The 16,655-nt window shown below is 32.5% G+C and overlaps 1 protein-coding gene across 1 annotated transcript in view; it reads right to left on the bottom strand.

Annotated features, from left to right (window-relative positions):
* Positions 1-16,655, bottom strand: part of CNTN5 (contactin 5) — a 495,116-nt gene that overhangs the window by 304,933 nt on the left and 173,528 nt on the right. The window contains exon 9 of the mRNA XM_049640842.1: positions 1,381-1,483. Within this exon, the coding sequence (XP_049496799.1) occupies positions 1,381-1,483 (103 nt within the window). The remainder of the gene's footprint in view (positions 1-1,380; positions 1,484-16,655) is intronic.

Genomic DNA, 16,655 nt, shown 5'->3' with positions numbered 1-16,655 from the left:
TAAAACCTTTGGCATTAAGTCAAAACATATTATTTTTGTATTTATCAGAATCCAGCTGATTACTCAGGACATTTTCAGGCATACTTGACACCTCAGTATGGCAAATAGTGAAAAACAATAATTTTAAGGTTGATTTAATCATGTCCATTTAACCAGTATCTTTAGGTTTGGAAAGCTTCCTCAGATATCAGCCCAAATACCCCCTAGATGAATTTTTAGTTCTTGAAATATATTTCTACTTACAAGCATATTTTGCTTACAAATGGAGTATATAACAATTTATTTTGTTTTCAGTCTATTATGATCATGCTTCTACTCAGATTTAAATAGAATTGCACATGTGTATGTTATTTCAATCAGTTTTAAATTTTAAAAAAGCATGATGTTCACTATGTTCATTCCTTAAACCTCTTCTTACTATGGATTTTTGTATATAAATTTACTATAAATATGAATTTTTCAAATTTACTAATATTTTTTCTCACCCATAAGCTAAACCTACTTTAAGCACATTTATATAGCATGTTTTATCTCCAAGTGCTTTATAGCTATGTTGTGGGAGCTAGCTCACCACAACTGAAGTTAAATGATTAGTAACTCTGATAGAGATGCATTTATGTAAATTATAATTACAGAGTCTAGAAAGGGCCCTGAGGTCTTATCACCTTAAAAATACAAAACAACACTCTGTTTAAAATAAATCATAATACTCTAATCAAATATAATCAAAATCTTACTCCTGCCTCTATGCTCAATAGTCATATATTATAGGATTTAAGCCCTCAGAAATAGAATCATTAAGTCTAGCAGTCATTATAGTGTGATATATATCATCTTTCTCATTTGGGGAATGATTGCATATTGTACATATTGACAGCTGGTGCTATCATGTTATCATTCTTTCAGAAAGTACTAATCAATTGGCTCACTGTAACTACTATCTTTATGATTTTTATACTGTTGTCTCATTATATCTTATCAGAGTCTATATCATATGCACAAAAAGCAGATAACACCTTATCTTTTTATCCATGTTTTATTTATATCATTGTTGAATGATATTTAAGAATGACATTGAAAATTTAAGACATATAGGCAAAGAGATGTAAAGCTCTTCTTTTACTTAGAGAAGTTTGCTTTATGTTAAAATAGCAAGACTATATACATTACTATTCATAGAAATCACTAGAAAGATAATTATAATTGGTTACTTCATCAATTAGCATCTTCCTGTTTTTTTTTTTTTTTCTTTTCTTTTTTATGAATAGCTACCAAGGAGCTTCTGGGAAAATTAAATCTAGCGAAATAAGTGATCCAAAAATAAGATATATCACACTTTAATAAATAATTGTATCTAATTATGGAAGAATGTGTACTTACTTGCCAAGTGCAAAGCATTCCATCTTAACAGTTGTTCCCTTAGCAGCTGTAACCGTGAAAGGAAAATGGACCTCAATTTTCGGCTCATATTCTCCCATCACACCTGGCAAATAGAGAGCATTCTTTAAGCATAAAATTAATGTCACAATTTCCTTCCAATTCTGGAGATGTTACATTGAAAAGCACCGTGGTTTGGTTGTTAATGTCTGTTTGATGACTGCTAAATTTTTAATGCATTGAAGTAAGAAGTACACTTGGACTCAGTCTGAAGTTGCATGTATATTCAATACCATTTCAAGTAATAATTATTAGAAATGTTAATCAACACTGCTAGTTTAGTAACTGATTATATTCCAGGGGAAATAAATATGAACATTTCCCATGATAAATGATTGTGTTTTTTTTCTAAATAAGTAAAAACTTTCTTTATCATTGTCATAAAAATGAATGCTTATTCATTAAGTCAACATATATTTACTGGAGGACAGCTATGCTAACCACTAACATATATTTATTGAATATTTATCATATGCAAGCATTTTGCTAGGCATTGTGGGGATTATTAAGATAAATCAGCCATGGGCTATGCTCTCCAGCACTCAGCAAGTGTATTCTTAGACAATGACTCAAGTATAGAAGAAGAGCAATATATATAAAATTATTGTAATTCAAGATAGGAAGTGATGAGTGCTATGAACAAGATATCCTTAAACTATTATGTACATTTGAAGCACTATATATATAAGAATAGTTAGGATTTGAATAAGTAGGGAAAAGATAGGACAGAAAGCAAATGAAACTCTAAGAATAAAGACAAAAAGGTGGGAAACTACCAGAAGTAGGAATATCAGCTTTTCTGGAACGTTTGGTATATGAAGAGAAATGATACTGGGCAAATTTGGAAATATAAATGGAGTACAAAAAGCAGAGGGCTTTGATGACCAGAGTAACACATTCAGACTTTAATCTGTAAATAATTTGGACCACTTGGGTTTTGAATAGAGGAGTGGTATTCTGCTGAGATGTATATACTGAAATTGGAGCAGAAACCAGTACATCAATAACATTATTTCAATAATGCAAGATAGAAAGAATAAAGGTCCAAACTTGAATTACAGTGGTAGAGAGAGAGAGAGAGTGAGAGAGAAGAGGCACTAGACAAAAACAACAACAACAACAACAACAACAACAACAACAAATAAGTGAGCTTGGCACACATTGAGGGTGGTTGCTGGAGACAAGGGTGTGGACCTCTTCAATAATGACACTAAGGCTTTCAGCTTCGGGGCTGGATGGTGATGTGAATGAAAGGAAGAAGAACACAGCTACAGTGGAAAAGCTGATGACACTCAGTTTAGGAGTACTGAGTTTGATACCTGTAAGATATTCAGAAGAATCTGAGTAGACAACGCAATGAGGGAATGAAGCTCGGAATGAGTTCTGGACAAGTGACAGACATTTAATGTCATCATTTAGAACTGGCAGTTGAAGCTGTGAGATTGGATATGACTTTCACCTAAACAAAGACCTAGCTGAGGACTGGTGAATTCCTGTGCTAGTGCTCTCAAGCCACCGAGGAGCTAATTTCCTCCCCCAAATTTTAGGAGATCCTGTATATAAAGCAGTATAGAGGAGATAGTTATAATTTAGTACAGATGTTTCTCTGAGCAGCTTGTGTGTGTTTGGGGATGTTTGTTTTTATGGGCATGTGTGCACATCTAGGTCCATGTGCATGTATAGATAGTGCTATGTGTAATCCCTCTTTGTGTATGTGTGTGAGATGAGAAAGGACAGGAGAGATGAAAACTAGAAAGAGTAAGAAAAGTGATATAAGATATAAAGGCAAAATGTACTGGATGTACAAAGACAGAAAAGGTTACCTTTGGAAGAAAACTTTTATGTATTTATTATCTATCTATCATCTATCATCAATCATCTATCTATCAATTATTAATTTGATATGGGCCTTGAAGAAAGAATGTGGCCCACTTTAGATGGAAAGTATTCAAATTCACTGAGGACAAGAAGATAATCTTTGCTTTTTCTTTGTTAGTGTTTTGCAAAGTAATCATAGACAAATATCACTGATATTTGCACCAAAAAGATTGGCTTCTGAACATAGCTTTGCTAATGACTTAGACTGTTCCATCTCTGATAGGTCAGTGACTTGGGGGTCTCATTTTTCTAATCCATACTCTGAGGGAACAGAAGAGAATTACCATTGATGTAATGTATTACTCCAATACGCTGATTCCTTTGATTGCTTTCTAGTCCAGTGTTCACTGAACCAAGAGCCTGATTTGTATATAGCAAGTGAATTGAGCGGTTAGTCTTATTTTATCAAAATGAATGTTTAAGCACTTCTCTTTCTCAACACTATTTCCTCTTCTACCTCTTTTCTCAACTATATATGAAATATAAAATTGAAAGGTTTGAATAAGAAGCTTCAAATTACATTATCTAATTTGAGCTGCACTATAAGGTATAACTCTTTCTAATTTTACTCTTATAGTGAAGATATAAGGACAGATGAGAAAGCTCTTCACCTTTCTTGTTCTTTGACAATTGATTACATTCAGCAATTAAGTTTTGTCCTACATTTCATGGGACAATTATGTTAGAGCTGAAGTCCATGTTAGTGTATATAATTTATCTTTTTTTTTTTTTTTTTTTTTTTTTTTATGAGAGAGTTAAGAGTCAAAGAGGTCAGGTAACTGGCTCAAGTTCCTATAGAATGCTGTTGGCAGAATGGCAAAAATAGGAATTTTCTGACCTTAGGTGTTTAACAGCTATTTGCTTGACATCACTCTATTGAGGAATTTCAGTCACAACAGTTCAGGCATAACCACATGTACTATATCAATCATTGACTGTCTGTCATGGATTAATATCCATATCCATATTTTAATTTCAAGTTTTATTATTTCAAGTCATATGTGGTGTAGCTTGTAATTTGTTTTGTTGGGTAGGGTTTGATGTTAAAGGAAAGAGAAGCAGTCCTATAAGACACTTAGTTAAATATCAAAATATTAGGTCTATCTCTTTATTCAAGGTAGTTCCTTTATTTTTATTTTATTTTATTATTTTATTTCACTTATTTATTTATTTTTTCTCCCTGGAGACACTGGATATGTCTTCATCTCTTTCTCCATACCTTTTCTGGGATAGTAGGCTGCCCTATTAAAATTACATGCCATTAGAAGATGACCCCAAATTACCCTAATTCCTGATAAACAAAGGTCTTCCAGCTGAGACAACATTATTCTCCTTCTATGTCTTCATGGTTGTTTTGTGTTTTTTTTTTTGTCAATTCAAATATAAATTTTATTTTTTTATTTATGATAAATCATCTTTTTTTATAACTTGATTTATTATTTTTTAAAATTTACATCCAAATTAGTTAGCATATGGTGAAACAACGATTTCAGGAGTAGATTCCTTAGTGCCCCTTACCCGTTTAGCCCATCCCTCCTCTCACAACCCCTCCCGTAACCCTCAGTTTGTTCTCCATATTTATGAGTCTCTACTGTTTTGTCCCCCTCCCTCCCGGTTTTTATATTATTTTTGTTTCCCTTCCCTTATGATTATCTGTTTTGTCTCTTAAAGTCTTCATATGAGTGAAGTCGTATGATTTTTGTCTTTCTCTGACTAATTTCACTTAGCATAATACCCTTCAGTTCCATCCACATGTTGCAAATGACAAGATTTCATTCTTTGTGATTGCCAAGTAATACTCCATTGTGTGTGTGTGTATATATATATATATATATATATGTGTGTGTGTGTGTGTATATATGTATATATATGTATATATATGTATATACATATATATACATATACATATATATATACGTATACATATATATATATATATATATACGTGTATATATATACATATATATATATATATGTATATATATACACACCACTTCTTTTTTATCCATTCATCCATCGATGAACATTTGGGCTCTTTCCATACTTTGGCTATAGTTGATAGCACTGCTATAAACATGGGAGTGCATGTGTCCCTTCAAAACAGCACACCTGTATCCCTTGGATAAATGCCCAATAGTGCATTTTTGCACTATTTTTAGTTTTTTGAGGAACCTCCATACTGTTTTCCAGAGTGGCTGCACCAGCTTGCATTACCATTGATTTTCTTGTTTATTCCAATTACTTGCAAAGAGTTAAGGTGCTTTTCCCTAAGTGGAATGTAATTTCAAGTACTGTTTCTTTAAGTGTTTTGCAGACTAGAGAGCCAACAACATCCAAAAAAAATGGAAAACTTACAAAAATTTCATTGTACATGTTTCAACTCTAAGCCTAGTGATAAATAATCTTTGAAGATGTTTCATTTGTAAATATTTTTTTAACTGTCTTTAGCAATTTGAATATAAATATGTAAGTATTGTGCTGTGTAAGTGACCTGGTAAGGAAATAAAAGCCCAAATAAACAACAACAACAACAACAACGCAACACCAGTAAATAATAATGATAACAATAATGATAATGACAAATATGAGATGGAATGAAAGGAAAAGACTAAATAGTTCACATTGTGCCTATAGACTTTGTGCTATGTACTCATCTTTTTGGGACATATTGAATATCAACTTGTGATTTGTAGATAAGTGATGTAAATCCCAGCTCCAGCCCTGGCTCTATTGAAACATTGAGGCAATCACAAACCCTCTCTGGGTCAATTTTCTTCTATACAATGCGAATGTTAATATTACGAATGATTTAAAAATCTAGAAGTATGTTAGGGAATATATATTGCACATTCATATGTTCCTCTTTACTACTGTAGTCAAATAAATTAAAAGTTATAATCTTTGAAAATTTTATACAGATGCCGTGTTTTCAATTCCAAAATGGAGTCCTATCTGATAAGCAACAATTTCACAAGCCTAGATAGACAACATATTGTTTTCTCTCTTCAAAAGTACATATTTCTCTGAATCATAGTTTCTCAAGATGAATAATTGTTATGTAAATAAAGGGATTGATGAATCTCTTGGCAAAAGGAAATAAATAATTTGTGTTATCTTCAAATAAATGTACCATTATGAGTAGTATTTATCTAAGGAGATTGAAAAGAACTAGAAGTGTTTATTATTAGATGTTTTTCTTGACTATTACATAGATTCTGAAAATCAGAGAGACCAATAGATTTTGTTTCCCTTTCCACACACCAAGAAAAATTTGATCAAGGGGATGCTTCACACTGTAATTGGTTTCCATTGATTACTGAATTTTAAGACGTATTTTCTTCTCCTGTTCTTGACACTGTGATTTAGAGAAATATATGCATCTCTCTCCACCATAATCTGAAAACTCAACCCATGTGCATCAATAACTGGGAAAAATAATTTATAAAAGTAAAGTCTAAAGAAATCAACTGTATATTTTTTCCTGAACAAAACAATAAGCTCTTTAGCTTTAAAACAATAGTCTCGATAGAGAAAATTTGAAAAGTTTAACAAAGAGTTGAATATTCACTATGAGAAGTATGTTAAAAGCTTTCCTTTTATTAAAAAAAAAGTTTTCCATTTTTAGGAAATTAAGTATGTTTGATATTTTTTTAATGTTTATTTTATTTTGAGAGAGAGAGAGCATGAGCAGGGGAGGAGGAGGAGAAGGAGAAGGAGAGAGATGGAGAGAGAGAATCCTAAGCGTTTTCATGTTCAGCCAGACATGGGGCTTCATCTCACAATGGTGAGATCATGACCTGAGCCAAAGTCAAGAGTCAGAAGTATAACCGACTAATCCACCCAGGTGCCCCAGTATGTTTGCTATTTTTATAAATTTGTATTTACAAATACAATTACAGAAACTTCACTGTAAATATATCTTCATAACCAAAAACATAAGTCCAATTTAAAACTCTCATGCATGATTTTCTTACTAAGTTTTCTTTGACTTTGTGCATTGTGTGTGTGTGTGTCTGTATGTGTGTCTATGTCTGTGTGTCTATCTGTCTGTGTGTGCCTTTCAAATATGAAAAAAATATTGGTACCTGCTATGATTAGCAGCTGTATTCCTATATGGTTTATTCAAATATTTATTTCTACTAGTATATTTTTCCATTAAAAAGAGAAAGTAAAATGCCGCAGATATACAGTGGACTTTCTTCACTGCATTAAGCACATTAAACACAAATTGCTATATTCACAGTCCCTTCTATAAGAAACTAAAACTAGTAATATAGAAATAATATAAAGGTAAGACAAGGCAAACCTAAGTTATGAGAAAGCAGTTTCGACACACACACTATCTGGAAGGTAAGAAGATCTATTCAAATCAGAAGGTAAGACTAAGCCAATTGGAAAGTAAAAAAACAAAACAAAACAAAAAAACAAAAACAAAAACAAATAAAAACTATGTATAAGAGCTGAATTGCATTATTGGGAAATATATAAAGGAAATAGCCATATAATCCTATTACTAAGATTCCTAGGACTGTTTGGATTCAGCTACTTTACAGTCTTAGTCCCCATGGAGCCAGGCCATATTGCAAACCCTAATCTTGGAATTTTTGAATCTCTCCTTTATCTTACCATGCCATGTATTTCCTGAAAACAAAAGTCTCTTATTTAAGTTCACTGGAGTGAGCTTCTATACCTTATAACTACCTAGAAAACCACATTACCTTTTAGTTCTAGATTCTTTAGCATTATTCAGAGAAATTGCTCCTTCCAGAAAAGTTTCTTACCTATAGCTGTCTATTTATTCATACAGTAATCACTGAGAGGTCATGGGACTTAAATATCCTTGGAGGAATTAGTTCTGCTAGCTCATTTGATCAGCTGCCTAGTTGCATAACTCAGGGAAAAATGTGACAAATGGGTTGTTTTAACTATTGTTAAAAGTTTATTTTTACACTTTAATCTGCACAGATTGTTTTCTCACTTCAGTCTTGTTATTGAGAATGCCAGCATTCCTGCTGTTAGCACTCAGATTTCAGATACTAAACATACCAGGCCCTGATTTACTTTGTAAACAATTCACCACATATTTTATTTTATAAAAACTCTTATGGGTTTCAAAAGCTTTATGAATAATATGGTTCAAAAGATAAATCTTTCCAGAGGGGGGGATGCCAATTATTGCAGCTTCATCATGGGGCTTTATGTGCATTAAAGATTCTAGATGTAAAGAAAGAAAAAACTTTTTGAACACCTGCTGTAAGCCTAGTGCTGTAAGTGTATGTAACTATATTGTCATTTAAATCTTACAAACACAACAAGGTAGGCATGATTATCTCCATTTTAATTAAGAGGAAACTGATTATTTGAAAGGTTAAATAACTTGTTCAACATCATTGAACTATTAAATGACAGGTAAGAGCTACAAATCTAGGACTACATCAATTCTGAAGCCAACTCCCCCTCCTTATTCTATGTTGCTCCCCAGGAAAAGTTCCCACTGTTTGCAAAGCAGAATTCATTTAGTCATTTCCAATTTTGTAGACAACTAAATTCCACTTCAAATACAGGGTATTTTCTTACCCTCTACATCCTCCCCCTCCCCATCCAACCAGGTTAATCTCTGTTTCTTTGTCTGTCTGTATCTCTCTCTTTCCATTTCTAATTATCTTTATCTATCTATCTATCATCTATCTATCTATATGTATATCAATACCCATATCATTTCTCAATATATACATATACATATATGTATATATTAGAGAAATAGTACTATAATATACATATTTTCTATATATTTGATTTCTCTATATATTCTATTTTTCTATATATTTCTATATATTCTATATATATATATATAGTATATATTATAGAACTGTTTCTTTTTTTGTAAAACTAATTACAATTGTAACTGATTGTTCAATCTGATCGCACTGTATCCCTTTGCTCAATTTCTGTTTCTCTTGTAATCTATAAGCTTAAGCAGGACAGAGACCACACTGTTTTGTTACCTTTGTAATCTCAAACAGTACCTGATACAAAGTCAGTGCTCAAGAATACTTGATACCTTAACCAAAGAATCTATTTGTCAGGGTACCTGGGTGACTCCTTTAAGTGTCTGACTTCTGCTCGGGTCATGATCTCACGGGTTACAGCCCTGCGTTGGGCTCTGTGCTGACAGCTCAGAGCCTGGAGCCTCTTTGGATTCTGTGTAGCCCCCTCTCTTTGCCACTTTCCTGGTCAGGTTCTGTCTCTGTCTCTCTCTCAAAAATAAATAAACATTTAAAAAAAAAGAATCTTTTTTTAGATGAAGGCAGAATCATTGGTAATCACAAAATTCAGGTTTTTAAACTTTTGTAGTGGGTGGCAAAGGTGAGATGGAGTGCAAATTCAAGGGAGGCAAATAGGTTAAGAAACAGAGAGGTCAGGATGTTGAATGGATCATTGTTATAAATGTGGATGTTACCCAGACAGAGTAACATTGGTAAAGGAGGAAGACTAAACTAAGAGGATGAAACATTACTGCAATAGAGTTCATTGCAACTACTAAAAACATGCCATGATCCTTTCTCTTAATTTACTGATGTTTTCATTTCTTTGTTTTCCACTCAAAGACTTCAATGTTCTAGTCCTAAATTATCTTTTCAACTTTACTTCTTACTCTTCCCCTTCATGCATCTATGCATGATTATTCTATGTAACAAAAATGCTTGTTATATTCAAAAATATACTTTACTTGTAACTGGTTATGAGCTATCCACATGCTGTGTGCTCTTATCTAAAAATACCTTAATATCATCCCATGCACACTAAAGTTTATCTATCAGTAAACTTCACTTCACATTCCATCTCAGAAGACAATGACAGCAATGGTGATGATGAAGAAGGGAAAGAGGAGGAGGAAGAAGAAAAGACAGTTGAGAGGAAGGAGAAAGAGAAAGAGAAGAAAAAAGAGAAAGAGGAAGAAGAAAAGGAGAATAAATAAAAAGCGAGAGAGAAGGCAAAAAAAAGAAAACAAGAAAACATCCACCCTCCTAGTAAAACACAAACAACTTCAAAATAACCCCAGAAAGAAATTTTGTCCCATATTTCTGGATTACCGTGGTGTCTTATTTCTTTTGATACTAATTATGCTATACTATGCATTACAGTTATTTATATACAGCTATTCCAATTTTCTTACTAGTTGAAAGCCTCATGGTCAAATCTGAATTCTGCTATCTGGCCCTAGTCTGTCTTTCTGATGTCTTTGAAACGTGTCCTTCGAACTTGCAGGTTGTTATAAGCAAACTTATCTTTTTGTATAGCTGTTTTAACTCCTTACTCTAACTGCTCATCTAAAAGTAATGTGCATTTTCCTTTATAATATTCACTTGGCTTTCATTACTCAGCAGAATAGAGCTGTGACATACTGCCAATCCAGTCTTTTCTCGAAAAAGCCATTCAAGATTCCAGATCAACACTTGAATCTGTTGGTTTGTCTTTCCTACTACTAATACAAGAGCTATTGTCCTGAGCCAAGCAAGCAAATAAACAAAGAACAGCAGACAGCAAATATAACAAATATTTTATATTTAATGCTAATTCTCTGCTTCAAAGACTCTGCTTAGTGGTGATTTAAAGTAAAATCTGAACCCTCTAGCAATGCATTGAAAAACCTTACTAATTTGTACTTTTCCTCTCCAGTTAATCTTGTATTTAGTAACTCTTCTCACAAATCTTACTCTGTAGCCACACAATACTTTTCTCCATTTCTCAAAATAACCATGGCACTTTACAACCACATGCTTTTGCCTTTTTCTGTACTTCATGTAACCTCTCCCTCTATTTAATAAACTAACATTCAGTTTTTAAAATCATTCCCCAATTTCATCTCCCCATCTTTAGAAGAATTAATTTCACTCTACTGTTTTCACAGTGCACAGTTCAAAACATTATTTTAGTGCATATCTCATTGCATTTTAATGATGTTTACTTCTTTATATTCCTCACTGCATTATGGTTTCTAGCAATGAGGAAATGGAGTTTGTTCTTTTGTATCTGCAGTGCCAATGTATAAATTGATGAACTTCTATCTGGCTACATGTCATTCTTTGGATGAGCCTGGGTTCCTTGGTTCATAGTTTCTCCCATTGAATTCTTGATTTCATTTTCCTACTAAAATTTTGATTCACTATCTTGGATTGGTTCTTAAAAACATTTCTTTTTTCCTCATTTAAAGCTTGAAAGTGTTTCAGGAGCAAACCAAGGAATTTCCTCATAATCTTTCTAGGATTTCATGTTCATGTCTTTTCTGATTTCTTTCCATAAATATAATGTAATTTAAATCTTTGACCTTAATCTCTGGTTTATTTGGTCCCTGATTCTGCTATCTTTTCCATCCAATCTATTCTGTAAACAACTCCAGCTTAATCTTCATAAAATAATATTATCATCATTTATTTTCCTCTCTTAAAAAATTAGCGATTTCCCATTGTCTTATTGATAAAATTTAAACTCCTCATTTTGTCATGTAAAGCCTTCAAAATCTGCTCCAAACCTAATTTATCAACCTTAGTTTTCACTTGAGTAGAATAAGCCCACTGCTCTGGTTAGACTGTCTCCAAAATGGCACTTATTTATTCCTGTGTTATATTTAAATTATAAACCTATATATCCATTAAAATACTTTCCATTAAGAAAGATGGATTAAGTTTCTTTCATCAGGATTACCTTCCACAACCACAGTACTCAAAATGATGGCTCCATTCCCTAGATTCTAATAGCATTTACTACTTACATTTATCATCTCTACTTAGTCATGTTTTATTTAGTGTTTAATGTTTACATGTCCTGTTTCTCTAATGAGATAGATAATTAATTTGTGGCTAGAGCCATGCCTTAAACTTATTTTTGACTTATTAAACTCAGATCATTGTAGTTTCATACACATAGATAGTCTTAGTTTACTATAAGCCAAGTAATAAGGGATAGTTATTGAGCATGAATTATACATATAGCATAGAAAATTCAAATTCATTTAAAAATTTTTCATTACTCAGGACTGGGAAAACATCATAATCCAGAATTTGCTCCGAATCCTTATAGGTAATTTCAGATTTTAATATCATTTGGGGAGAAAAATTAAATTTACCAGTTTTATTCTGTATAGATATATAAATGAAAGATACAATATTTAAAAAATGATTAACCCATTAATATATTATGATACTGTTTTTTTCTTGGTCATTAAAAAAATTATCTTAGGTTTTAATACTGATGAGATGGAGATTCTGAAGCCTGTTAATGATGGATAGATTAAACCACAATGCATTTGAGTTTTCATGTCTTTCACAAAAGAATATGTCTTGGCAATACAGATCAACTTATTAATGTAGTTTCCGTTTTATTAAGTTTAATAAGTTTCCTTATTATTTTTCTTTGTTGAACATATTATCCAGTATTAAGCCAAAATAAAGGACAAAAAGAATTTAACCACAAAATAATTATAATTATTGAATATAACTATTCACATTAAAAAGCAACAACAACTAGGAACTGGTATTTAATAGACTGCAAAGGGTACACTTTTGTTTTTTTGTTTTTTTGAAAAAAGAAGTGAGTGAACCAGAAAAAGAATTTGTAATGGACAGGGTGTCTTCCTTTGCAAATTTTCCTACTTCCACTTGGGTGTGGGTAAATGCTTCTTAAAAAGAACCAGAAGCAGGGCTTCTCACTTTCAGTGAGTAAGTGCTCACTGAAAACATGCTAGTTATACACATGTTGGATTTCTAACACTGAAAAGTCTTTGGAAATCTGTTTGTTTGTTTTGTTTTTGTTTTATTTTTTGTTGATTTTTTAAAATTTATTTTATTTTTCATCATGATGAGGGTACTCTTTAATCCCTATCACCTATTTCACCCATCCCTCCACCCACCTCCCCTCTGGTAACCATTGGGTCTCTATCATTAAGAGTCTGTTTTTTGGTTTCTTTCTCTCTCTCTCTTTTTTTCCCTTTGCTCATTTGTTTTGTTTCTTAAATTCCACATCGAGTGACATCATATTGTATTTGTCTTTCTCTGAGTGACTTATTTTTCTTAGCATTATACTCTCTAGCTCTATCCACGTTGCTGCAAATGGCAAGATTTCATTCTTTTTTTTATGACTGAATAATATTCCCCCTCTTTTTTTCTCTCTGTATGTCATAAATTCTTTATCCATTCATTTATTGATGGACATGTAAAAAAAAATAAATTACACATCAACTTATTCCAGCTCAAAAAATTTGTTCCCAGGTTTAAATTGGTTTAGTGAAATAATGGCTTGGGGAAGTAAGCAATTTAATGATGGATGCAAATATGATCTGTAAGGTCTTTTTTCTTAGTTTTAATAGGATTTGTTTATATTGCTAGTCATTCAATTTGTGAATAGTTTTTGTAGGTTATAACCCACTCCCCCTGTTATTTTTATCATCTTTTTTTTACAAGATTTCTAAAGTTGTAGAGATAAATTAAAATATAAAATTACAATTATATAGGAATTTACCCAAAGGATACAGGAGTGCTGATTCATAGGGACACATATACCCCAGTGTTTATAGCAGTGCTAACAACAGTAGCCAAATTATGAAAAAAAAACCCAATTGTCCATCAACTGATTGGGTAAAAAAGATGTGGTTTATATATACAATGGAATACTACCTGGCAATAAGAAAGAATGAAATCTTGCCATTTGCAATAACATGGATGGAATTGGAGAGTGTTATGTTAAGTGAAATAAGTCATTCAGAAAAAGACAGATATCATATATTTTCACTCATATGTGGAATTTGAGAAACTTAACAGAAGACGATGGGGGAAGGGATGGGGAAAAAATGGTTTCATCAGAGAGGGAGGCAAACCATAAGAGACTCTTAAATACAAACTGAGGGTTGATGGGGGAGAGGGGAGGGAAAAATGGGTTATGGGCATTGAGGAGAGCACTTGTTGGGATAAGCACTGGGTGTTTTATGTAAGCGATGAATCATGGGAATCTACTTCTGAAACTAAGAGCGCACTGTATACACTCTATGTTAGCTAACTGGATAATTAATTATATTTAGAGGAAAAAAATAAAAAAATAATGAAATTACAATTGGAGAACTACTGTGACATTTCAGGTCATGCACTAATCACGGTTGGATGTGTAAATTTAATATAATAATGAAAATTATACTCAGTCCTTCTTTGGAGTTTACCATGTACCAGGTACCTCTCCAAGTCCCTTAGATACGTCAACTGTAATTCTTAGAACACTTAGAATTGGTCTAGTAATTTCCTCATTTTACCTCTGAGAAAACTAAATTAGAAAGGTTAAAACTTGTCCAAAGTCATGGTTATTAAACACTACAGGCAGAATTTAAATCAGGAAGTCTGATTCCAGAGTCCATGATGTTCTCCACAATTTTATATAATGAATGAATTGTATTCCATGTGTTCTGTACTAAATCAGTGCCAAAGACACTTTGAAGCCAAAGACATTTTTCCATAAAAAATTGTAAGTATGGTTTGGTTGTTATTTAACTTACAAAATGCTGCCTAGTTCGTAATAAGTGATCTAGAATACCAACACAGCTCTTTGGATTTCAGGGTCCTAGAAGCAAGGATTCTTATGGTTAAGAGAGTGGGGAAAATAAATCACCTCTCCTCTCTACATATGCTTTCTTCATGGATGCAGAGACAGACTCAGACAAAAACTTGAAAGAAAGTTGCTTATTTTTCCATATTCTGTTTTTTATTTACTTTTCTTTCCTTGTTCCTTTGTGTATGTTTTTCCATCTGTCTATAATGCCAGCCCAGAACTGGGGCAATTTACAAACTTTTTTCTTCCTCAACACTGCACTCAAATGTCAACTCCGCTCTGCAGTTTCCTGATGGCCCTGTGGAGTTGGTCCCTGCTCTCTGCACATCTGACATACGATACCTCTTTATTTTACTGTTCACACATTGTGGTGTTACTTAACAAAATTATCACCTTGTCTATCTTCCCTATTAAATGATGTGTTCTTTGAGGATCAAAGGGTATATTATTTATCTTGAAAACCAAGAACCAAAAAAACTGTGAAATATGGCATATTCTTTATATGCATCATTAATCTTTTTTATGCATAATTATTCTAATCTTTACAATATGAAGGCGGATATAATCCCTGTTACATGAATTAAGAAACCAAGGTTTGAAAGAGTGGATCATGTAATTAAAATGAGGCAGTACTGGGATTACAAAATAATTAAGTCTGCCTCAAAAGATCTCTGCCAGACTCTCTCTGTCTCTGTCTCTGTCTCTGTGTGTGTGTGTGTGTGTGTGTGTATAGTTTAAATGATACTAAATTCCTTTTTATTATTTTTCATAGTCTTATCCAACTCTCTTCCCTTATAACCCCTTTTTTCTGGGAAATTGTGTCAGTAAGATGTTAAAGTAAAAAGATATAATTTAACTCATATATGCTCTAAAGTAAAAATGACTGGGGCACCTGAGTGGCTCAGATCAGTTAAGCATCCGACTCTTGATTTCTGCTCCAGTCATGATCCCACCATTTGTGAAGTCAAACCCCACATCAGGCTCTACGCTCACAGCACGAAGCCTGCTTGGGATTCTCTCTGCTTCCCTCTCCCGCCTCTCTTTTTCAAAATAAATTAAAAAAAATTAAAATTTTTAAAAATTAAAGATTACTGATCTCTAATTCTCTTTGTGGAAATTTATTTTTTAAAGCACAATGCTTATTCACCTAAATGACTATTTAATTGGTGAAATTTTAGCTTGAGTTGTTTAAGTATAATGCCACAGAGGGGGAATAGGTTGTAGATAGTGGGTCTATTGCATTTAGCCATATCTGCCTGAGAGTCCATTTCTGAGATTAGAGCCTCTAAGTTTTTCTCATTGTTTCTTTTTAAAATTTGTTCTCTGCTTTCATTCATATCTGAATTTCAAATTCTCTAAAAGCTGCTTGAGGATACATCTTTTGTTTAAATAAAGTTAAAGTCAGAAGGGCCTGTGGCAGTGACCAACTATTATTGGTCCTATAGTGACCAATAAGACAGCTATTTATACATAAGAATAGTTTCTAATTTGGCTATATGTAAGATATGTACTACATGTATTTCATTATCTGGATGTCAGGATGACAGCAAAAAATTTCTTTATATTACTTTTAATTAATTTATTAAACCAATGAGTGATAGAAATATTCTGTAAGATTCTGAATTTGATATAGTCTTCATTTTATTTTCTTCATAATTATTTTCTTTTAGTACTCTGACATTTTAAAAGAAAGCCTACATTTAAGGGAAAAAAAAAGTGTGCTGTAATATCAAATAAACCTACTAATT

Source organism: Panthera uncia, chromosome D1, assembly GCF_023721935.1.
Source record: "Panthera uncia isolate 11264 chromosome D1, Puncia_PCG_1.0, whole genome shotgun sequence".
Taxonomy (NCBI): domain Eukaryota; kingdom Metazoa; phylum Chordata; class Mammalia; order Carnivora; family Felidae; genus Panthera; species Panthera uncia.
This window is presented reverse-complemented; position numbering and strand designations above follow the sequence as displayed.